The 24796-nt window shown below is 42.6% G+C and overlaps 1 protein-coding gene across 9 annotated transcripts in view; it reads left to right on the top strand.

Annotated features, from left to right (window-relative positions):
* Positions 1 to 24796, top strand: part of SPTAN1 (spectrin alpha, non-erythrocytic 1) — a 72358-nt gene that overhangs the window by 35691 nt on the left and 11871 nt on the right. For 6 of the 9 annotated variants that reach the window (XM_034793585.1, XM_034793581.1, XM_034793587.1 and 3 more), the window contains 22 exons: positions 1550 to 1748; positions 3033 to 3137; positions 3955 to 3975; positions 4443 to 4478; positions 5929 to 5976; positions 12022 to 12113; positions 13264 to 13408; positions 13519 to 13700; positions 13886 to 13985; positions 14203 to 14400; positions 14524 to 14670; positions 15346 to 15449; positions 15614 to 15776; positions 16991 to 17005; positions 18881 to 19012; positions 19389 to 19526; positions 19860 to 19964; positions 20165 to 20373; positions 21562 to 21682; positions 22185 to 22306; positions 22931 to 23063; positions 23946 to 24044. In XM_034793585.1, coding sequence (XP_034649476.1) covers positions 1550 to 1748; positions 3033 to 3137; positions 3955 to 3975; positions 4443 to 4478; positions 5929 to 5976; positions 12022 to 12113; positions 13264 to 13408; positions 13519 to 13700; positions 13886 to 13985; positions 14203 to 14400; positions 14524 to 14670; positions 15346 to 15449; positions 15614 to 15776; positions 16991 to 17005; positions 18881 to 19012; positions 19389 to 19526; positions 19860 to 19964; positions 20165 to 20373; positions 21562 to 21682; positions 22185 to 22306; positions 22931 to 23063; positions 23946 to 24044 — 2614 coding nt within the window. The remainder of the gene's footprint in view (positions 1 to 1549; positions 1749 to 3032; positions 3138 to 3954; positions 3976 to 4442; positions 4479 to 5928; positions 5977 to 12021; positions 12114 to 13263; positions 13409 to 13518; positions 13701 to 13885; positions 13986 to 14202; positions 14401 to 14523; positions 14671 to 15345; positions 15450 to 15613; positions 15777 to 16990; positions 17006 to 18880; positions 19013 to 19388; positions 19527 to 19859; positions 19965 to 20164; positions 20374 to 21561; positions 21683 to 22184; positions 22307 to 22930; positions 23064 to 23945; positions 24045 to 24796) is intronic. The other 3 variants (XM_034793583.1, XM_034793588.1, XM_034793590.1) reach the window with 1 other exon arrangement.

Genomic DNA, 24796 nt, shown 5'->3' on the forward strand with positions numbered 1-24796 from the left:
TAATTTAGGTTTCATGAAAAGGATACACAAGTAAGTATGGACATCATGTATTGACACTGGAGCCCAAAGTGTCTAGTTTTTCTCCAACAGTCTTACGTAGACATTGAATAGGAGAAGTGACAGAGTGATACCCTGTATAATCCATCCTATTGGGAAGAAATTACTCATTATTCAACCAGTGTGCTCTTGGTCTTAGGAACGAAACCATTGCAAGGGTGTCTTGTTCACCTTTGTATGGTGCTGCAGGTGACCCAACGATATCATAGAATTAAAGGCTGCTAATTTAATCAAATTAGAATGGACACTTTCCCTCTATCCGTGGCTTGAAGATGGAAATCAGTCGTGGATATTAATAGTTTCTCTACTATACTCAAGCTTGAAATCTGATTGAAGAAATCTGAGGAATCCAGAGGCTGCCCCATCACCAGAAGATTTGAAACAGGATGGCAATTAGAGAAACTTTTAGAGGGTTTTTTTCAATAAGGATCTAACCATAGATTCCTTAAAATGGTCATCAAGTTTGCCCTCCCAAAAAGAGGCATTCGCAGTCCCCCGAGACTTCTCTGCTGTCTTTCACCAGCCATAGCTTGTAAAAGGACTCCAAAGACCATCTGTATCCATTGCTTCCTCTTTGTTGTATGTTGGAAATATTTAGACTTGATTGCGAGAAATAAGCAGAAGACATTTACCCACCCACCTACCTGTGCTTTTCAAGTAATTGCACAGTATTTCTGTATATACTACTTGTTCTGAGAGATCCTAACTCCTTAGGCAAAAATATGAATTTGCTTTGGTCTTTTAAGGCCTAGGAAAACTATGTACCTTTTTTTAAGCTGTCGGTATGTCTTTAGGACCTAATTCGTGTTACATTTATCCTAACATAAATCAGGAGTAATTCCATTGAAGTCAGTAGGAATCACACAGATGTAAAAATGGTGTAAGTGAAATCAGAATTAGGCACATTTCTATTGCACAGTTGAAAATTTTTGCTTTGTGAAAGGAGGGGGAAAAAAGACAAGATCACCAAGTATTCATCAGATATTACATTGAGTAACAGGCAGGCAAGAATCTTGTGTCAGACAGCTGTGAGCTGTCAAATTTAAATGAGCTGTGGGAAATTGATATACTAGAAGAAAATCTTTTAATGTGCTGTTTAGCATATTTTATGCATATGTTTGATATAGTTGCATGAACAAAATATAAGGTAGGATAAATAAGTGAAAGAGCTTATGTTGTATGCAGCTACCCCTGCGTTGCTGACCTGCATTCCTTATCCTAAGCTGCAATTTGCTTTGCTTCTGCCCATCAAAAAAGCCTTTTATGTGGGAAGTCATGGTTCAGTGTCATGATCTGTGTAGTATAGAAACTTACAGGGTTTACATCTACATGATCATTGTCTGTTATTGTGCAGAATTATTTATTTGGCATCTTCTTGTAGGGATTTCCTTCATCGCTGGTGTTGCTAGTCCATTTTTATCACCTTCATATACTATAACTCTGTTCAGGTGAGATCTGACGGTCCCCCACCCTCCCTCTCTGTATGTTCCAGATATCACTCTCTTCTTGAGCTGGGGGAGAAGCGAAAGGATATGCTGGAAAAAAGTTGCAAAAAGTTCATGCTTTTCCGTGAGGCTAATGAGCTGCAGCAGTGGATCAATGAGAAAGAGTCTGCACTCACCAATGAAGAGGTGGGGGCTGATTTGGAGCAGGTTGAGGTACTGCAGAAGAAATTTGATGACTTTCAGAAGGTAGGTTATTATGTAACCTTTTATGTAGCACAATAATTCTACGTCTTCTTGTCATCCTTCAGCTCAGATTCCTGATGAGGTTTCCATGTCAATCCCTTCATAGTTTGGTATAGTTCCACTAAGACACAACTCTGTGAAGCAAGCAAAGCATTCAGTTTATTTCCACTGGATCTGCTGCTGGCGACCCCATATCCAGACAGCCCAAGCTGGTATTCTGCCACATGTTATCTCCACCTATGTAGCACCAGAGGAAACCCTCCTTTTTATTTAGCATTTCTGAACATGGAATCTCCTGCACTTGACTGTAGGTGCTACTTTTACTACTTCCTCTATGCTGAGTATGCCATCCAGACAAGGAAGCTTCCCCCTCCCTTTGTTTAAAGGCAGAGTGATCAGGCACTCTGAACTGCACAGTATTCTACAAGACATGAAATAATAATGGCCTCTGCTTTGAAGAGGAGGTGATTGGTTTTATTTTTTTTTTCTCCACCCACCATTGGTGAGTGTATGACATTGGCTGAATTTTGCCTTGCATGAGATGTAAAAGAGCTTTAAAATGTTTTCCCTCTTGCGCTGTGAGCCATTGTGCATAGAAGTGCCAGGGGCTCTGGACTAATGATTTGGAATAACCGGTGATTCAATATGGGCTGTATTACATTTACAGCTTGAATGTTAAGTAACAAGCAGTCTGAGCTGGCCTAACGTTACAGGTGAGAGATGGGTGCCAAACACCTTGATGTCTCTGTAATAAACTGACTGCTGAACTTAAAATATATCACCTTCAAGACTTCAGTGCCAGCTCTCTAGTATAAGGAAGTATGTTTATTCTGAAATACATAACTTCCCTTTTTCTACTTTTAGTAATCCATTTAACGAGTTGTTATGGGGCCTGAAATAGTGGCCTGTATCATAAGATCACATCTTGAGTCATCTCTTCTAGTGTATTTATCCAGCACAATAGCTGATCATTTTTTAATCTTCTTGGTAATGCAATTTAAATTAACATTGTAGTTAATGGTTTTAAAGCTGTCTAGAAATTAACTTTATTTTATTGTGGGAAAAACTCTAGTAGTCCAGTTCTTTAATCCATTGACACTGGCAGTTGGGATTTCTTGGCATAAGACTCTATGCATTGTAGATACACTGATGACTGGAAAGGTCAAAAGGGCTAAATCCCTGCTGTTCATAAATTGGATACCTTTTGATGCCTCTGATTGACAACCTTATCGCCTTGTGTTTTGTTTATATAAATGTTCATGCTGTGATATTTACTGTTCTGTGCAGGATTTGAAAGCCAACGAATCTCGTCTAAAGGACATAAACAAGGTTGCGAATGACCTGGAATCGGAAGGGCTGATGGCAGAGGAAGTACAGGCAGTACAGCAACAGGTCTGTGTTTTTGTGACGTGGTCCGATGCCATTTTATAATAAGAGACAGATGGAATTGGTTTTGTCCGTTCTTCTCCTGTTTTTCCATCTGTCCTCTACTTTTGCAGCTGAAGATTTTTATTGCTTCTATTTCGCTACTTATTCTTTTTTCTAGATTGCTGGTTGTCTAAAAGTGGCTTTGGTCAGCAGGGTAGCCTTTAGATCATTTCATTGTAAATAGTGCTATAACATACATCTAGATAATATTTAATTTTTTTAATACTTGGAAGTTCTAAATTAATAGTATGTGGATTTTCCATGACTACTAGTGATGCTTTGGACAAGTCATTTAATCTCTCTGTCCTTGTTTCTACATTTTTGATAATACTGTTAGACCTTACATAGGTGAGGATTAGTTGGTTAATGGGATAAATTCACTCCACTGTTCATGCAGTTCTTTGAACATTTAAAATGCAATATAAATGCCCAAGTATTATTAGCTTTCCATGACTGCTTTTGCTTGTGTAAATAATTCTACACAATATCGACAATTATAGCAAGACCACCGAAAACACTTGTTCCTTTATAAACCCTGTGATAATGTTATACCATAATTCACTGTGAGTATCAAAACTCTGCCACTTGTGCTGCATGTATTTTTTTATTTGAGCACGTTCTTCAGCTGGTAGTACACAGAAGGTCGACGTAGCAGAATACTTTTGCTTCCTCTTTGTAGGTTACATTGTTCGTCCCATTTCCTTCCCTTTCCTCAAAAAGAATCAAATCTTTCTAGATTTTCTTTTACAAAATAACATATCCATTTCCTTTTCCCTTACAGGAAGTCTATGGCATGCCCAGGGTAAGCATTGTTATGATATTTGCATGCTGTCTTGCAGAAGCTTTAACAGAAAGAGGGTTTGGACATACAGAAGAGAAGATTTTGTGACTGAGATCCCTTTTGGGTCATAGTTCATCTCTCTCAGAACCCTCTTTCTTGATAATGTCTTTGAAGGGTGACACAAAAATTCTCTTACCTTCTTCAGCCAAATTCAGGGAGATTATCTTGTTTGATGCATTCATCCTCTGATACTTATATCTCAAGCCAATAGCCAGCTCAATGCAGGGTAGCTCATGTGGCCCTGGTATATATTTACCACCACGCATTTTTTAAAATTTTTAAAATAATTCTGAAAGGATTGTGTGCACATAAATAACTTAGAGATTTAATCAGGTGTCTTGATCCTTGAAAATTTAACCGGGTGTTGGTTAACTTCCATTTTCTGTGTTTTCTTGATGTCTAAAGTTTTCCCTTAATACTTTAAACAGGATGAAACTGATTCCAAGACCGCGTCTCCTTGGAAGGTAGGTCTGACTATTTGGTGACACATCTAACAGATAGGAAAAATAATAACATTCTTGCACATTACATCATCTCTTAGGGCCTTGCATCCTTCTAACACACACATTCCTTTCCTTATGAGAAGTAGTAGAGTGCTGTCCTGGTCCCTTCTTCCAATAATCATGTCAATTCACAATGGATAGATTTTTAAAACGCACATTATGAAAAATCTGTGGAATAATCAGTAGAAATTAACTGATGTAATTATCCCGCACACTGTATTAAAATATAAAGTTACTGTACAGGTGCTGCTGTCTCAGAGATAATATTAACAAAAACCAACACCCTCAACTTTCCTCATGTCTAGTCTTCATTACAAGTATGCACACAACTTGGGGGGGAGGGATAGCTCAGTGGTTTGAGCATTGGCCTGCTAAACCCAGGGTTGTGAGTTCAATCCTTGAGGGGGCCACTTGGGAATCTGGGGCAAAATCAGTACTTGGTCCTGCTAGTGAAGGCAGGGGGCTGGACTTGATGACCTTTCAAGGTCCCTTCCAGTTCTAGGAGATGGGATATCTCCATTATTATTATTTAACGATGAACAAGGTAGCATGTCCTACACTCACTGTAGAAATCTCAAACTGCACTTTATATATAAAACCACAGTAATCCGTTTCCTTTCTGTATAGCAAAATGACATTTTCCATTTGACAGTCTTTAACAGAGGACTGATTTCACCATTACTTATATGCTGATTTGAAATACAAAAAGCAAATTAAAAATACAAAATCTAATACAGTAGAACCTCAGAGTTACAAACTGACCAGTCAACCACACACCTCATTTGGAACCGGAAGTACACAAGCAGGCAGCAGCAGATACCAAAAAAAAGCTAATACAATCCAGTACTGTGTTAAACGTAAACTACTAAAAAAGGGGAAAGCAGCATTTTTCTTCTGCATAGTAAAGTTTCAAAGGTGTATTAAATCATTGTTCAATTGTAAACTTTTGAAAGAACAACCATAATGTTTTGTTCAGAGTTATGAACATTTCAGAGTTACGAACAACCTCTATTCCCAGGGTGTTCATAACTCTGAGGTTCTACTGTAAAATATCTTTTATTGTACCAACTTCTAATATTACCTCACTCACCTTGTCTCTCTAATATCTTGGGAACCAACACAATTACTGCAACACTACATACAAAAAGCAATCACTCGTCTGAGACAATGATGGGTTCACAATGCTGTAGAAGAAAAGGTACACTAAAAATTTGTAATTGAAACTTATAAAATCATGAACATTTCTATTCACCCTACATGTTGTAAAACCTGTCGTACAAAACCTGTTTTGGCCAAAACTAAGTTGTGTTGAGGTGTCTGAGTTTTTGTCAGTATGGTATGACTCTTGATTGCTAGGATAGAAATGTAACTGCTTGATTTTGATTTTACTATTTTTGCTTTTTCCTCATAGTCTGCACGTATGATGGTACATACGGTGGCCACCTTTAATTCCATCAAGGTAAGAACAGTTGTGGTGCTTCTACTCACTGAAAAGTAACAGCTTTCTCTCATCACCTTCTTTGTGTTCACCATTCTGCCTCCATGTTCTATTGCCCTTCATACCCTTTTAAATAAACACGTTAAAATAAATGCTAATTTACAGCATCTGCTTCTCGGAATACAACAGGTGCTTGTTGTATACATATCATAAAGTTACCTGCTTTCACATTGCAGGAGAAACGCTTATAACTTGATGTATAGTTCCTTGAACCAGTGCATTGTTCTGTGATCAAAGCAGCAAATAGAAATCCGGTGTGGGTGTGGGTGTGTGCAACCTGCAGTTACAAACCTTCAGTTATGCTCCAAGATAACTTTGGCCTTCCTCCTAGCTCATTTCCCACCACCCACTGTTCTTTAAGTAGTTTGCTTATGTGCTCTTAAAGCACTAAGAGTAACATTTTTAGGAAGACTACCATTTCTACCATAATCTTTTAAAGTGGCAATATTCTGACTATTGTCCATGGACTGCCAGTGTTCCAATGGGCCTTTTCGGCAGATCTATGGAATGAAAGCTTTAGGGAGCCAAAATGGAGAGGCAGCAGTGTTGGGAATCGCAAGAGGATTTTGCTTCTACAAAGAAATCTGTGGAATGAAAAAGCTGGGGGGAACCATGCTTTAAATGTGATCCTCACCTGAAAATAAGACTGCATAGGGCCTTTTTCCTTTCCTTTTCTTTAAAGAGAATTTGAAGCACCTTTATACCTTAAGAAATGTAACTATACAAGCACAGTGAGCAAAATATTTGAAAATAAATCTTTATTGGATTTACATTTCAGGTCATGAAGGTCGTCTTCGAGTGCTTGCTCATGTCCATTCCATATTAGGTGTGTGTGCTCTCCACATGCACAGGTGCCGGAAGTTTTTCCCCCAGCAGTATCAATAGGGGACCATCTCTGGTGCCCCCTGGAGTGGCGCCCACATGGCATGGTGTCAGGGGTGCTGCCGGCTCCCCCCCACCCTCAGTTCCTTCTTGTTGCCAGTAACGGTGCTGGAACATCTGCTGCTTTGGCTAGCGTTGTTTCGTTTTCTGTTCTTGTGAACTTTGAAAATATGTAATAATAGTTGTATATAATTAGTAGTTTCTTAGTTACCCTTAGTAGTCGTTATCAACTTTTCGTTAGCCCAAACGGAACTCAGCCAGGGGACAGGGCATGCCCCAGTCCCAGGCTTTAAGCCCTGCGATAGCTGCAAACGGCCTATGCCCGTCAGTGATCCACATACCAGCTGCCTAAGGTGCTTAGGTGAAGGGCACTTAAATGACACGTGCCGTATCTGCAAGGTCCCCCTGGGCAGTTCAACACCCCGTTCAGGAAGTCGGGCCCCAGCTCAAGTCGAGCAGTGCAGCCCATCCCAGTGCAGGCCCTAGCCAGCTTCAGGTGCCATTGACTCCCGAAGCTCTTTGAGCAGCTCAAGAGATCCAGATACTCCTGGTGCCGCCCACATCGGCTCCCACGGTGCCCCGGTCTCAGGAAAGACTCGCGTTGGGACCTATGCAAGTGTCCCCACCTCAGCAGTACCGATCCCCATCAAGAGGGATGTCCTGCCAGCGTTTGCCCACTCGAAGCCATCGCGCCTCAGGACTGGAGAGGCACGCTCAGCGGAGTCCTTTTTGGTCCCCGCACTAGGGGCACCCATCGAGGGACTTGAGGCGTACCTCGCCGGTAGATTGGCACAGACCCTCTGAGGCACGTGCCACCCAGCAAGAACTCTGGGACCAGCCCCGTCCGTCTCTATGGGCCCAGGACCAATAGGACACCAGAGACTGCCGATCGCTGGGCTGTCATTGTCTGTCTCCAAGAAGGAGATCGCCCTACTCAGGACGATCCTCCTGGCAACTGGACAGTAGTAGCTCCCAGTCCCGTTTGACATCCCGGTACCGGTTGAGTAGCGTGAGGCATGGATTGCTGGATATCCGACGCAGATCTGTCGGTCCTTGAGTGCCTAAGCAAGACAGTCTCACTTGGACAGGTCGACTTTGGGATGCAGAGATCAGCACTGGTTGGACAAGAGCCACCGGTCAGCCCGATTCTGGTCACCAGGTACCGACTGTTCCACTGGTAGCTCTGGCTTGGAGCAAGTTTCCCTGACTGCGGGACAAGCCCTGGTACCGGCGGTGCCAACTACATTATCAGCCTCAAAACCTGTCCCATGGCCCCAAGTGCAGTGAACGGTGCCACAGTATGCGTGGAACCCTTGGGGGTTCACCCAGCCTTCCCAGGGTGCCCAGTTGGTGTCAGGAGCCTCGGAGAAGCCAGCGGCCTCGGTATCCCATCCCCCTCTGATGCTTGAGGCTTCAGCGGATAAGACCCCACAGGTCCAGGAGGACCCAGGGGAGCAAGGTGCTGGACCACCAATGGACGTGGAGGTTCCTGCAGCACCGTCATCGTCATTGCCAAAAGAGGCTATCACGGGGCCTCCTCACCCAGTTACTCAGGATGATGCCAGAGCACACCAGGAACTTTTGAAGAGGGTTGCTTCTAACCTGGGGCTTCAGGCAGAGGAATAGGAAGAGCCCTTGGACTCTCTGTTTGGGTTCTCGGCTCCTGACAGGGTGGTTCTACCCCTTCATGAAGGGGTTTCCAAAATCACTAATGCCCTGTGGCAGACCCCTCTTCCCTGGCCCCAATCTCTAAAAGGGCCAAACGCAAGTACTTCGTGCCAACCAAAGGGCATGAGTACTTATACTCCCACCCAGCCCCTAATTCCCTTGTGGTTGAGGTGGTTAATCACAAGGAGAGGCAAGGACCACCCGAGGCCACCCCCAAAAATAAAGACTCAAGGCTGGATCTCTTCAGATGTAAGGTTTATTCATCTTCCAGCCTTCAGCTGAGAATGGCCAACCACCAAGCCCTCCTTGGCCAATATGAGTTTAATATGTGGCACGCGGTAGCCAAGTTCAAAAGGTCACTCCCTGAGACTTCCAAGAAGGAGTTCCGAGCGATCCTCAATGAGGGCACAACTGCGGCCAGGGCGGCCCTCCAGGCAGCATCAGATGCTGCTGCCCACACCATGGCTTCCGTTATCTCCATACAGCAAGTCTCTTGGCTGTTCCTCTCTGGGTTGTCCACCAAGGTCATTGCAAGACCTGCCCTTTGGCAGGGCTCTATTTGCAGAGCAAACAGACAACAAGTTGCAAGACCTCGAGGACTCCCGCACCACCCTGAAAACCTTGGGTTTCTACGTCCTAGCCCCAGTGCATAAGTGGTTCAAACCACAGCAGCGTCAGGGCCACAGGAGCCAATCTTGGCAGGACCAGCTCCATAAATGAGCCAAGGGTTACAAGCACCACCTGAGCCACCCGCCTCCACCCTCTGCCCAGTCGGGCTCAACCCATAATAAGGAGGGGGCCAAACAGTCATTTTGAGGGTGCAACCTACTAGACTATTCTCTGGATTCATCTTTCCCAGTGTTCTGTCTGCCTTTCCTCCTGGTGTGGCCCGCTATAACTTTTTGGACCACTGGGTCCTCAACAAAGTGGAACGGGGTTATACCCTCGAGTTCCTTTCTACCCACCTTCCCCGTTCCTCTTCAGGGTCCCCTCTCACGAGAGTCTCCTTGCACAGACGGTAAAGGGGTTACTATAACTGGATGCGGTGGAAGAAGTTCATCTCAAGTACAGTAACAAGGGGTTCTATTCCCGGTACTTTTTAATCCCAAAGGCTAACGGTGGTCTACAGCCCATCCTGGACCTGTGAGACCTCAACAAGTATCTACAGAAGCTAAAGTTCCGCATGGTCTCTTTGGCTTCTATTATCCCCTCCCAGGATCCAGGAGACTGGTATGCCATCCTCAACTTGAAGGATGCGTACTTCCACATAGCGATCTTTCAAGGACACAGACACTTCTGCTGGTTTACGGTGGGACCCCACCACTACCAATTTACAGTCCTCCCATTTGGCCTGATGACAGCACCAAGGGTGTTTACCAAGTGCACGTCGGTGGTGGCGGCTTACCTCAGGTGCCAGGGTATCCAGATCTACCTATACCTTGACGACTGGCTCGTCAAGGGCGGTTCCAGGTCTCAAGTCCAAAGGGATATCACGGTGCTTCAAGCCACATGCCGCTATCTGGGCCTACTGGTGAATGACAAAAAATCGATGTTAATGCCAGTGCAGAGAATAGAGTTCATCGGAGTGGTCCTCGACTCTACCTGCTCCAGGACATTCCTGCTGCTGGAAAGGTTCCTCATGATGGCAGACCTCATCGTAGAAGTCTGAGTTTCCTGTGACTACCGCCAGGGTCTGTCTGCACCTGCTGGACCACATGGCAGCATTCACTTACATGGTCTGCCATGCTAGGCGCCGGATGCAGCCCCTGCAACAGTGGATGGGAACGGTCTTGGGACCCCTTGGAAAAGATCGTTATCATTCCCCAGGTGATACCTCACTGAGATGGTGGACCGACCGCCGGACAGTCCTGGAAGGGGTTCCGTTCGACAACCCTCCTCACTCCATTGAGTTGGTGTTGGACACTTCGGATCTCGGCTGGGGGGCACATCTCAGCAACCTCCAGACACAGGGGATGTGGTCCCCGGAGGATGTGCAGTTACACATAAACGTCAGAGAGCTCTGAGCAGTCCGGCTGGCATGCGGAGTCGTCTTGCCCCACCTGTCGGACAACACAGCCTCCATGTTCTACATCAACAGGCAAGGGGGAGCACGCTTGTCAGCTCTCTGTCAGGAGCCGCTCCATCTGTGGGACTTCTGCATCAGCCACCTGGAAGCTTGTCACCTTCCCGGTGTCAGGAATATGCTGCCAAACCAGCTCAGCAGGGATTTCTCCTCTCACCACACGTGGTCACTCCATCCAGAGGTAGCCTGCATGATCTTCCAAAGGTGGGGATCTCCCCAAGTAGACCTGTTCACTACCAGACAGAACAGGAAATGCCACCAGTTTTGTTCTCAACAGGGTCTGAGCCAGGGGTCCCTCTCCGATGCCTTCCTCCTGTCGTGGTCAGGGAGCCTGATGTACACGTTCCCTCCGATTCCACTCATCAGCAGGACCCTGGCAAAAATCAAGAGAGACCTGGCACAGGTTGTTATGATCTCCCCAGCATGGCCTTGCCAGCATTGGTTTGGCACACTCATTAGCCTGTCAGCAGCCACTCCCTGGACGTCCGGAGGGCCTTGGCTTTTTATTTAGAACGTACCAAGCCTTTCCGTAAATCAACTCAACTCTTCATTGCTACAGCTGATAGGATATGAAGGGTCATTCGGTGTCCTCGCAGAAGATTTCCAATTGGATCACCTCGTGCATAAGGACCTGTTACAACCTGGCGGGGGTTCCGCCACTACCGATTGTCGAAGCCCATTCGACAAGAGCTCAGGTGTCTTCGGCAGCCTTCCTGGCGCGCACATCACTATCCAGGACATCTGTAGAGCCGCAACTTGGTCCTCTGTCCACACGTTTACCACTTGTTATGCCATCACTCAGCAGGCCAGGGACAACGCTGGGTTCGGCAGAGCTGTGTTGCAATCTACGCGTCCATGAACTCCTACCCACCTCCACGGGTACTACTTTGGAGTCATGTAATATGGAATGGACATGAGCAAGCACTCGAAGAAGAAAAGACGGTTACCTTTTCCGTAACTGTTGTTCTTCGAGATGTGTTGCTCATGTCCATTCCATGACCTGCCCTCCTTCCCCACTGTCGGAGTTTCTGGCAAGAAGGAACTGAGGGTGAGGGGAGCTGGCGGTGCCCCTTATAGCACGCCATGCGGGGGCCACTCCAGGGGGTGCCAGAGCTGGTACCCTACGGATACTGCTGGGGGAAAAACTTCCGGCACCGGTGCATGTGGCGAGTACACACACCTAGTATGGAATGGACATGAGCAAGATAATCTTGAAGAACATCAGTTTCGGAAAAGGTAACTCTTTTTTGTCATTTAGTATGATCTGGAGTAACAAAGCTTTCTCTTTTAAACAAGAAATAAATTCATAACATTGTTTAATCTGTCAACATCAGGTTCAGTGCTGAGGCTTCATTTCCATTTTTCCCTTTCAGGAACTAAATGAGCGTTGGAGATCTCTGCAGCAGATGGCAGAGGAGCGAAGCCAGCTGCTGGGCAGTGCCCATGAAGTCCAGAGATTTCACAGGTAAGGAGTGCACTGCCTCAGGTACATCACATCATGTTTTAGTGGTAGTTTTTACATGCAATTTTTATTCTCAGTTTAACGTGAAAACATTTAATTTTAAGAGAACAAACACAAGCTCATACAGGGCCTTGTCAAATACCCATTGACGCTTTCCATTTGCTTCAGTGGAAGTTGGACCAGGTCCATGGTGAGGAGCAGTTCTTTAATCTGTGTTTGCATTAACATTTTTCATTTAAAAAATTGGCCGTCTTAGTTTTATTGCTGACAGAGGCATCTTGTGATACCAGCGTGTCACTATCAGTATGGAAGCCGAGCATAGGATTCTGCCTTAAACCTTTATCTTCAGATCAGTGATATTCTTTAAAGGGGTTGCAATGCTCCCACCATGCTGTGCCCTTTCTCTCTCTAGAACTGCTGTCGTGAGCTTTCTCTTCTCTCTTCTCCATCCCTTTGTCAGCTGGCTACCACATACAGGTGCAGCTTCTCCCTTCAGTTATTTGTCACAGCTGATGGGCTTCTAAACATTTGAATTTCCCTGCCCACCACATCTGTATCTCACTGCTTCTGCTTTGTCTGCATTTACCACCACCAGCACCATTCTTACTTCTGCGGCTAAGACGCTGTCCGCCCAACAGATGGCAACATTTTGTCCCAACCTCTTCCACAACTGTCATTAATTTCTCCTGCTACATTCATTCCTGAAAAGGAATGAATATCTTAATCCAGGTCCAACAAGAACTCTATGTATTCTGTGTCTGCATTCACTAGAGAGAGGAAAATTTCTCTAATGGTTACAGCACAGGAGTGTGAGAATTAGGCGGTCTAGATTCATTTCCTAGCTCTGCCAGAGATTGCCTTTATGATCTTGAGAATTCACACTGCCTCACAGGTGTAATCTGAAGCTTGATTTATTAAGTGTTGAGATTCTCAGAGGAAAGCTTATTAATGAAGGGCACCAACAATTCTGATTTTTAAATGACACAAATATTCTTTCTTAGCTCTGAGAGTTTAACTTCCTCTTTAAACCAGACAATTAAAAAAATTTTTTGAAGTATTAGGTACTTAAGACCTTATGGAAACAGGTTACCTGGAGTTTGATGAGACTTTAGCATGTCCTTCATTTCACTGTTTTTCCTTTTTCCCCAACCAGAGATGCTGATGAAACAAAGGAATGGATTGAAGAAAAGAATCAGGCATTAAATACAGACAACTACGGACATGACCTGGCCAGTGTGCAGGCCCTGCAACGCAAGCATGAAGGCTTTGAGAGAGATTTGGCAGCTCTTGGAGACAAGGTCAGACCAAGAGACCAGAACGCATGGGTTACTTGCTTTCTGTAGCAGTAATGATGGTACTGCAAAAGAGGTTCCTGCCTTTCTTCTTACTCCTTCTTCTTTATTGCCAGGTGAACTCTTTAGGTGAGACTGCTGAGCGCCTAATTCAGTCACACCCAGAATCTGCTGAAGACCTCCAAGAAAAATGTACTGAACTGAACCAGGCCTGGAATAGCCTGGGGAAACGTGCCGACCAGCGTAAAGAGAAGCTTGGGGATTCCCATGACCTGCAGCGTTTCCTCAGTGACTTCAGGTAAAAACTAAACGGATCAAATCCCTGGTCCCCACTGTTAGTTTAGTTATTAATTTAAGTACATATAGTATATGACTTGGACTGAATATTTGTTGGAGTGGTGAAAGATAACTCATTTCCCTAATCAGACTTGCTGCAAGCAAAACAAACACAACCCCATCTTTTGGTTGCTTTTATGGTTACAGGGACCTCATGTCTTGGATCAATGGAATCCGGGGACTGGTGTCCTCAGATGAACTGGCAAAGGATGTGACTGGAGCTGAGGCTTTATTGGAGAGACACCAGGTATGTGCAGAGCCCTCTGCATTTTTCTGTAGGTGTGAACATTGGCTGTTAAAATCAGTTTTTTGTACTCTGTTAGTAAACCAGTTCAACAGTGTTTTTTTGAGACTCCCCATGTATGTTTCCAAGACGAGACTGATAATCTCTTTCCTCGCAGTTTAGCATTCTGCTTCTAGTTATTAAACCTCTTTTCTCCCCTTCTCCCCCTCCTTCCTTACAGGAACATCGCACTGAAATAGATGCCAGGGCTGGCACTTTCCTGGCATTTGAGCAGTTTGGGCAACAACTCTTGGCTCGTGGACACTATGCCAGCCCAGAGATCAAGGAGAAACTGGATATTCTAGATCAAGAACGGGCAGACTTGGAGAAAGCCTGGGTCCAACGTAGAATGATGCTGGACCAGTGTCTAGAACTACAGGTACTTTGCTGCCTTTTTTATTTTTTTAAATAGTATGCTTTCTTAAGGAAACTTTTCTTTCACTCCCACCATTGGGCAGTACTCACTGGTTAGTCTTCTCCTACCTGTGTTCCTTCTCCTTAGCTGTTTCATCGGGACTGTGAACAAGCAGAAAACTGGATGGCTGCCCGGGAGGCTTTCCTGAACACAGAAGATAAAGGAGACTCTTTAGACAGTGTGGAGGCTCTCATCAAGAAACATGAAGACTTTGATAAAGCAATCAATGTCCAGGTGAGGGATGTATCCAAAGTGAGGGACAGCTGTTCTATTTCATTTTACATTCAGCTCCTGAAAACTTCTTTTAAGGTCAGCAGGATATGATGGATCTGATGTTGGTGATGTGACTCTAAAGTTTAGAACCCTATAAAGATTTGTTCTAAATATTTAGCAGGTTAGAAACTGGTTACAAAGATGAGAAATGGTGAATATCACTGCGGATAATAAGGGGTTTGTTATTGATTGGTTATGGACACAAAGCAATAAAATAATAGGTATTTACCTAACTAGGGCAGCATGAATCACAGTACAGCATATTTCATGTGAAAAGACTAAGCAATTTAATGGTTTATATTGGAAATCCTTACACTGAAAAAAATCAGTGTTTCTCCACTTCCTCTAAATCCTGGAAGAGCCCTTTCTGACCTGAGAGAAGTTCCTCTGTAGTTCTGGCAGAGGCCAAAAGAATTTTCTTCTCAATGTCTGATCTGCAGGATCTCCCACTTGCTCTTAAGTGGAGTTCTGCTCATTCTGACATAGGACTGATTTCCTTAGACTCATATTAACAAGATACTAGCCTTCTTTCAAAAGGATGCCCTACTCTAGTTCTGACACAACTCTTTACAGTGGCTTTTTGTTTTTTTGCGGTACCTGAATACACCCAACTTGTGTCCTTTTTGTTTTGAACAGGAAGAAAAAATTGCTGCCCTGCAATCGTTTGCTGACCAGCTGATTTCTGCTGACCACTATGCTAAAGGGGTCATTTCTAACAGACGCAATGAAGTTCTGGACAGGTTGGTGTGCTAATTTCATTGTTCGATCAGCTGTGGATACCTTCTGAAAAGAAGGAAATTGTTTAGAGACAATGTATAACTGTTATGATGGTACATAGTCTCCTACTTCATGCCTGTTCTTATAGGTACTGGTGAGTATGAACCATATCTCTGATTATGTACAGGTGGCGTCGTTTGAAAGCTCAGATGATTGAGAAGAGGTCTAAACTGGGAGAATCTCAGACCCTCCAGCAATTCAGCCGTGATGTTGATGAAATAGAGGCTTGGATCAGTGAAAAACTCCAAACAGCAAGTGACGAATCCTATAAGGATCCCACAAACATCCAGGTGAATAATTATTTGACCAAGAAAGTCAAATGGAGTGAAAGTTTAATTCCATGTGGCATATCCTGTTGCTGATAACAAGATGTGCACAGGAAAAATTCCAAGTCCATGTTAAAGGGATAACAAATTGTTTGGAATTAATCTTCTAACGGGGGAAAAAATGTAAATAAAGCAATCCTTTCGTTATGGAGACATGCAATGTGCATAGAGGAAGGACCGAAATAGAAGGCAGTAATTATTTTTTTAATAAATATAATAAAATATGTAATATCCACATAAATATGCTGCCAGAATTCACATAAATCCCTAGGCAGTTATGCTCCTGTGTAAATTTAATAAGACATCCTATCCTCTCTTCTCCCCAACAGCTAGAAGATAAAATAGGAATTTATCTTTTATAAATCAGAGGGGTAGCCGTAAAAAGCAACAGAGGGTCCTGTGGCACCTTTGAGACTAACAGAAGTATTGGGAGCATAAGCTTTCGGGGGTAAGAACCTCACAAGACTTGCATCTGAAGACGTAAGGTTCTTACCCACGNAGGTCAATGAATATTAGAAAATGGAAAAGAAACTGGATGAATTAATGGATGGAGCAACAGACTGAACACAACCAGACTTTGTGCTCACATATAATCTATACAGAGGAACAAACACCTACCATGGCCAGTCCAACCAAACTACAAAACTTACCAGCAGTTTGGAAAGCTACAAAACAGATCAAGAAGAGAAGAGTTCAGTGCAGTCATACTGATCCACATACCAGTATTAAAACACAGGAAATCACTTAAAGAGATTCTTTAATAATGAAAAATAGATGAAGATCTGCAACTTAGGACAGTAAGTGGGGGTGGGATATAAGAGACATTTATAAAAGAGCAACAGAGGGTCCTGTGGCACCTTTGAGACTAACAGAAGTATTGGGAGCATAAGCTTTCGTGGGTAAGAACCTTACTTCTTCAGATGCAAGTCTTGTGAGGTTCTTACCTACGAAAGCTTATGCTCCCAATACTTCTGTTAGTCTCAAAGGTGCCACAGGACCCTCTGTTGCTCTTTTATAAATGTCTCTTATATCCCACCCCCACTTACTGTCCTAAGTTGCAGATCTTCATCTATTTTTCATTATTAAAGAATCTCTTTAAGTGATTTCCTGTGTTTTAATACTGGTATGTGGATCAGTATGACTGCACTGAACTCTTCTCTTCTTGATCTGTTTTGTAGCTTTCCAAACTGCTGGTAAGTTTTGTAGTTTGGTTGGACTGGCCATGGTAGGTGTTTGTTCCTCTGTATAGATTATATGTGAGCACAAAGTCTGGTTGTGTTCAGTCTGTTGCTCCATCCATTAATTCATCCAGTTTCTTTTCCATTTTCTAATATTCATTGACCTCCAAACAGATGTTACCATAGACCTCAGTGTTTTTGGGTGTTGCTTTTTTGTTTAGTTAATGCTTCTTAAACACCATTTACTTATGTATTTGTTTTGCAGATGTGTTCTGCATGATCTGTTTAAATTGTGGTGCGGTATTAATTCTTTAAGGGGTGGTTCATAAGGAATCAGAAATATGGGTTGTCATCCTCCTTTTTCAAATATTTTGCTACTGGACATGTCTTGTCCTCATTCCTGCTGGACCTAGAGCAGTGGTGATTAACCCATGGCCATATGATGTCAATTCCACTAACTTGTGTCTGGAGTCAAAATTTCTGAAGGAATGGTATCAGTGAAAGTGGGAGATCCACATTGCCCACAGTTTGCAGGGATAGCAGTGTGGAAGAAGTAGAGGGAAGAGTGCAGAACTGAGAGTATATGTGGAAGGCTGATGGGAGTGGTAAGAATCCAAGGAGGAGAAGAATTAGAAAGAGGACAGAGCAAAGCGAAGAGTGGAGAAGTGACTAGGGTAAGGAGGGAGGGGCACAAGTGAAGGAAGCAATGTTTTGTCTTTCTGGCCCTGGAGGTTGCACTATCTATATATTGGCTACTCAAGCAAAAATGTCATCTGTCATTTCCCTAGAGTGTGAATTTGTTTTGGTGGTAATAGATTGACATTTTGTACTATGAGAAGCTTTTTTCATTCTCCAGCATAATAAATTTATGCCAAGAAATGGGTGGATGTTAGCTGGTGTACAGTATAATCACAGCCTTCAGCAATAACAGTTTTCAGAATAAGCAGGCCATGCAGAATTTTTCATAACAGTACTGTAGCATTTTTCTTTTATTTTTTACTCTAACGGTCACCTTCCTTTCCATTCTCCCTCAGGACAATGTATTTGTCCAGTGTTACTAGCATGTGGAGTTGATACTTGTAAATACTGTTTTGTCATTCTTGTCCCATTGTTTATGCTTATGGTGGGCGTATGCGTGTGTATGAAAGAAAATTGCTTATTCACTCCCTTCTTGTGGCTCCTGTTGTTCTCATGGTGCCTTCAATTTTCAGTGAAGACAAATTTCAACAAACAGCTAAGCATTGTTTCTTAAATAGTTTTGAGTTGCTAACTGTGTTTAACTCATTGTTTTACCACATAATTTAGTCATATGGTGACTCCATATCTTCTCATATGAAAACTGTGCAGAAAAAGTGCAGGTTGGGTTGGGGACTTTTTCCTCCTGACCCATGTATGTGGATGGGAAAAGTCATAAACCTCTAGAACTGATCAGTGTGGAGCAGCCACCATGTTCAGGGTACATACATACACAGTCAGTGTTTTTTAGCAGTGGTGCCATGTAAACCAGAGATCCATATTTGGAGAATAGCAAAACTTAACATTAGAAATGTGTTGCAGCCCCCTTTAAAATGCAGGAGATATATGCTGATATAGGAACATTAGTGTAAATGTCCAATCACAGGTAAACATGCTGGTTCAAAAACAGCCTAATGCTCACTTAGTAAGACTGAGAGAGCAAGTGGTGAATATGATGTAAATGCCTAGAGAGAGATTTGGATTTTCATGATTTTACATTAGGTATTAAGTATTTCCGCAGATTAGACTACGCACAAACTCCCTTTCTTCTAACCCTGTCTATGCAGAACATTCTTGCATTCTTTTCTCTACCCATGAGAATAATTTAGGAGCCCCATGTCCAGTCCTTAACAGCTTTGTTTTTGCTGCATTCAGAGCAAACACCAGAAACACCAGGCCTTTGAAGCTGAACTTCATGCCAATGCAGACCGGATCCGTGGAGTCATTGACATGGGGAATTCTCTCATTGATCGGGGAGCGTGTGCCGGCAGCGAGGATGCAGTGAAGGTAGGTGCAGCACATATAGGATAATTAATGACATGTAGCCTTCAACGGATTCTATAGTTATATTTTGTTAGAATGAGGAAAACCACTTCCTTTTGTAGAAGCTTTTTTTTTTTAATTCCTGGTTTAACTATGCAGTATGGAGCATGAGAACTGTTTTGTCCCATTTTTGCTTGGAAATGAGTAATGTTTTCTGATTCTTCTGTCAGAATGTAAAAGTGAAATGGAGAGGCAGACAATGGAGAATTTTCCTAGATCACATGAATAACTGCATAATCTATAGTTGTAGAAGCAGCAACCAAATGTGTACAGTGTGTTGCTACATTTATTAGGGATTTTATTTTGCTTCTTAGCGTTTATCTTCTTCTTTTCGTAACAGGCACGTTTAGCTGCTCTGGATGACCAGTGGCAGTTCCTGGTGCAGAAATCAGCAGAGAAGAGTCAGAAGCTGAAGGAAGCCAACAAACAGCAGAATTTCAATACTGGAATCAAGGATTTTGACTTTTGGCTGTCAGAGGTACCTGACTACCCTGGATTGGGGATTATGCACTCTGGTTTCTCTGATACTGGTTCCCTTTGTTGATATGTGATGTGCTCCAAAAAATTCTTGAGAATAAAAAACAAGTGTTTGGGAAGTTTCTATGCTGTGTCATTGCCTACACTGATGTTGGCAGGAAACATGTTTGCATAAAATCTCCCATGTCTGAGACAAGTAGGGAGACAAAGTTCACAAACTTAACTTGCATTGGGGACAATTGGAGGAGACAACCAGTCACCTGCACAAGAACGAGCATTACTCTCGCAGTTCTTAGTTAAACTGCAATATGTAATTGTATTCTTCCTTTTCCAGGTGGAGGCTCTGCTTGCATCTGAAGACTATGGAAAAGACCTGGCATCTGTAAATAACCTGCTGAAGAAACACCAACTCCTGGAAGCTGACATATCTGCCCATGAGGTAAGCACCTCCTCTGCTAACAGGAAGAGAAATTATAGTAATCGGAGAATTCCATAGCAACATGCTGTAAAGTTTAAACCTATAGAAATACATTTTCTCTGTGTGTACATCATGACTATGAAGAGAAGATCCTGTGCTGAGGCTACATGCTCAAAAATTAAGATTTTTGTTCTTCACACACTCCTTGCTTATGATTCCAGGATCGCCTGAAGGACCTGAATGGCCAGGCTGACAGCTTGATGACTAGCAGTGCTTTTGACACCTCCCAGGTAAAGGACAAGCGAGATACTATTAATGGGCGCTTCCAGCGGATCAAGAGCATGGCAGCTGCCCGCCGTGCAAATCTGAATGAGTCCCACCGCTTGCATCAGTTCTTCCGGGATATGGACGATGAGGAGTCCTGGATCAAGTATGTACTTCAGAAGTTCTAGATGTAGCATTGTCTGAGGCCATGTCCATATGATAGCCATGCTATCAACAACCATATTTCAGTGCAGTTGTTGATAGCACAATTTACCATGTCACTGAGGAAAAAGATCATTTCCCCAAGAACCATGTTAATCTAACTATGCCATAGACTACCTACCCTCTCGTCAGGTGTATGCCATCTTGTCTAGATCATTTATAGTATAGTTTTATAATGCAGCTACAAAGACACACACATCCTTGCCCACGGTGCTTGGGGAAGCATGCAGAAGTGGCTTCAACTCTAGTGTGGGCATGGTCTTAATGTCTACAGATATTGATGGTTAGGCTTCAGAAAGCATGTTCAGTGCTAGGAAAAACTTGAGGTTTGACTATAATCTTGTGGTAAAAATCCTATGAATCATGTGTATCTTTTAAACTCTGCCTCTGTCAATTTGAAATTTCTTTCAAAAAGGCATTTATGAGCCTGCTGAAAGCAGTTTTTAATTTTACTATTTTGGCCTGTGATAGCAGTTAAGAAAAAATGCTTTCCAGAGATGTCCATATATGGATCCTGATATTGATATGACTGGTTTATAATCAAGGAAATAAGAAGAACTGTGCTGGTTTCCACTCCATCAATATGTGGAGGTTATCCAAATAGAAATGATCAAAATTGGAGAATTACAGTTACTTTCAAGCTTTGAAAGGAGGGAAGGAGAGGATATTTCTGTAGTATATATCTATAGAGGGAGCGTCCTGTCCCCTCTTTGAAACTGTTCTGGTCAAACTGCTGGGAGCTGAATCCTTTTGACTAGCATTTGTAAGTCATGTGCGTGGCTTACTGCTTTAAAGGCGCTCATAGTGCTGGGCTGTAGGGAACATCCTCATTATTTATATTGATTTTTCTGCCTTGGATTCTCTGTATTACAAAGTAGCTGAAAGGCCATCAAATGCTAAAAACAGAGGACTCCATTAAAATCTTTATATTTACCGCTTTAAATATATGTAATAATTTGCTGTAAGCGCCAGTCCTGGAATGCAAAACATACAAAAGGAGGTAATGTTAATTCCCGTTAGAGCTGTTAAGTGTCAAGTTTTCAATGGCAGCTGTTATATCCGTCTAGTTTGACCTTTAAAGGTATAAACTTTACTCATTCCCCTCCTCCCCCTTTTCTTCTCTGGGACTCAGGGAGAAGAAGCTGCTGGTTAGCTCAGAGGACTATGGCAGAGACCTAACTGGAGTGCAGAACCTAAGAAAGAAACACAAACGTCTGGAAGCAGAATTGGCTGCTCACGAACCTGCCATCCAGGTAAAAAAAAAAAAAACACCAATCAGGTAAAGAGCTGTTCCATGACAGGTACTGCTGTGTTGTTTCCAATGCAAACCATGTAGGTTACAGGCAAACATTTGGATGAGGAAAATAACCAGTCATGATAGAAAATGTAGTACTCTGTATAATCAAGTTATAGATTTTTAACATTTATATGATCTGGATCACAAATCAATGATAAGCATCACTGGTTTAGATCTGTGCAGCCTGAGATGTTTCTGCAGATCACAAAGGAAATCAGACGTCCTCATGCTCCTAAAGAAGGGCATGACTAAGCAAAGATATGGAGTATTTTCAATTAAAGTGACAGGAAGTTCCTTCCTCTTCAGACAGTAACACTTCTCACCTTGATTCTAAATCCACAAAAAACACATGAACTGGAGAGTTGTAAGGAGTGCAGATAAATGGTGAGGAGAAAGCAGCACTGCTGTTGAAAATTGAAAACACCGAGATACTGATGTGTGCTTTGTCTGCTTCACAGGGTGTGTTAGACACTGGTAAAAAACTGTCAGATGATAACACGATTGGAAAGGAGGAGATACAGCAGAGACTAGCTCAGTTTGTAGACCACTGGAAGGAGTTAAAGCAGTTGGCAGCAGCTCGGTGAGTGAGAATCATTTTTCTACATCAGGAAGTATGAATGAAACATATAGGGACGAGTAGCAGACAAATCTTGCAATCTTTTGATTCAGGTCATCAGCAATATCAATGCAATAAATGCTAATAGTGCATTCTACTGAGGCCATGCCTGAGGGGTCATTCGTAAATGCTCCTCAGTACTAACTTCAGTTTTGTGTTTTCCTTTAGTTGAACACAATCTAAACTTTGGGGGCATTTATTCCTTCTTCATTTGTAGGCTAGAGGCTTGACGTTGTTATTCCCACCATGCTGTGCTCTCCTGAATAGAGACCGTGGTGGGAGACGGGGGGAGTACATAATTTCCAGATATGTAAGGACTGTGAAATGGCCTGGTGAATTACATAGTAGATTTAGGATAGATCTAGAGCTGGCAGTGTCAGTGGGGTCATTTTCAGCTTCTGAAGGAAAGAGGTTAGTGTAAAATGATCACATTTTAGGGTTGGTGGTATAGTGAGCAGGCTGTCCTTTCACCTGTCTTGACCTCCACTTCACCTAAATTTGGTAGTTATTCTGCTTCCATATCATAGCTGAATGTACAGAATGCAACCTGTGATTTCCCTCCCTCACTTCCTCTCATTCCTCTTACAGTGGCCAACGTCTAGAGGAGTCTCTGGAGTATCAGCAGTTTGTAGCAAATGTGGAAGAGGAGGAAGCCTGGATCAATGAGAAAATGACCCTGGTAGCCAGTGAGGACTATGGAGACACACTTGCTGCTATCCAAGTAAGCAAAAGCTGTACTGTTCTGGTTCTCTCCTTACCAGTTATTTATAACATGTAATGGTTAGAATTTAAAATATCCTTTTGTTATTTTTTAAGTCAGACACTTTGTTCATTTTAAAGAAGTATATTATAAAATATCGATGGTCCTTATATAAAAATGATTTCAAAAGATTTTTCTCCAGTATTTAGATGGGTCTTGTGGATATGGGCCTTTGGCGTAGGCAGCGCTAATTAAAGCAGACTGCTTTTATTTGTGCTGGAGGACTAGACTGATGCAAAGCAACCCCAGAATTGTGTAAAAATGGCATAAAGGTTTTTTTGATTCCCCCTTCTGAGTTGCAGTGAAGAAGAGTCTCAACAGCAGCACGAAGCAAGAGAATTTTTCTAATCCATCTTTTTTTTTAAAATACCCCCTTCCCTGTTAAGGCTCTGGTCCTGCAAACACTTACACGCGCACATGCTTAACTTGTATACTGACTATGTGCTTACTATTAAGCATGTGTGGTTTTGCAGATCACATGCTTTCCAGGTAAATTATATTTGCATGATGAGGTCTCTAGTGGACTTCATAGAGAAGACCTTCTCTCTCCTTGGATAAAGGTGAAAGAAAACTAACTTAACATTATATTTAAGGACTATATCCAGGATTATACCCAACAATTCTTCCTCCCTCTCCTCCTTCACACACCCCAAAAAATAGCCAGAATGTGTATTAGCTAAAACTAACTAATAATTGCAATAGTGAGTATTGCACTGATTGATGTGTTGCAGGCATATTATAATCGTTTTGTTTTGCTTTTATTTTCATCCTTGTTTTATAAGCAGTCCTCTTGAGAAGTAAGATTATGTAGGAAAGTGACTTGTGAACATGCTTTCCCTGCAGGGCTTGCTGAAAAAGCATGAAGCATTTGAAACTGACTTCACTGTCCACAAGGACAGAGTGAATGATGTTTGTGCTAATGGAGAGGACCTCATTAAGAAGGTGAGTGTAACTTGGTAAGAAAAATGCCTTGAACATTCTTTAAAGTGTCAGCATGTCAAAATGGATTTATTGTTCTCTTAACACTGAGCTGCAAGTATGTTTAAAAAATGAAAACTAAACACCGTCTACACATCATGCTCTCTATAGCCACAATAACAGGGCATTTGGCATATAATTGATTTTAAATACTTTAGAGACAGCAGCATGGTAGACTGATCACAAAAGCTCCTTAGTTTTAATTCTGGCTCTGTTGCTGACTTGTTGGATGTCTTGGGCAAGTCACTTAACTTCTCTTTCCCAGAGACAGCCATCCCAATTGATTCTTACGCATGGGTCTGTGCTAGACCAGACCAAGAATTCCTGTCTTTTATGCTTAGAGCCTCTGACGCACCCATTTGTGTACCATGATACCTTTTCCCATGATCTTTAACACTTCTCATCTAGTCAGTAAGATCATTGTGAAACATGAATTGGAATTTTCTCCGAAAGACCTAAAATGGCTGTTATCCATCCCATCCTTTTGTTTTCTATTTGTGTATTCACTTCCCAGAAAGCATTAATAGTCTAGCAATACAGAAAAAAAACAAGAGTAAATTGTTTGCATTCCTGATTTCTCTCACATTTGAGGCACATATTTAAGGTAGAATGAGGCCATCTTCTTCACCAAATGGAGAACCCCTAAATAAATATGGAATCGAGGTGGTCTGTTCCCATGTTGTTAGAGCTAGTGGGCTGCCTTGTGAGTTAATGTG

Source organism: Trachemys scripta, chromosome 17, assembly GCF_013100865.1.
Source record: "Trachemys scripta elegans isolate TJP31775 chromosome 17, CAS_Tse_1.0, whole genome shotgun sequence".
Classification (NCBI taxonomy): Eukaryota; Metazoa; Chordata; order Testudines; family Emydidae; genus Trachemys; species Trachemys scripta.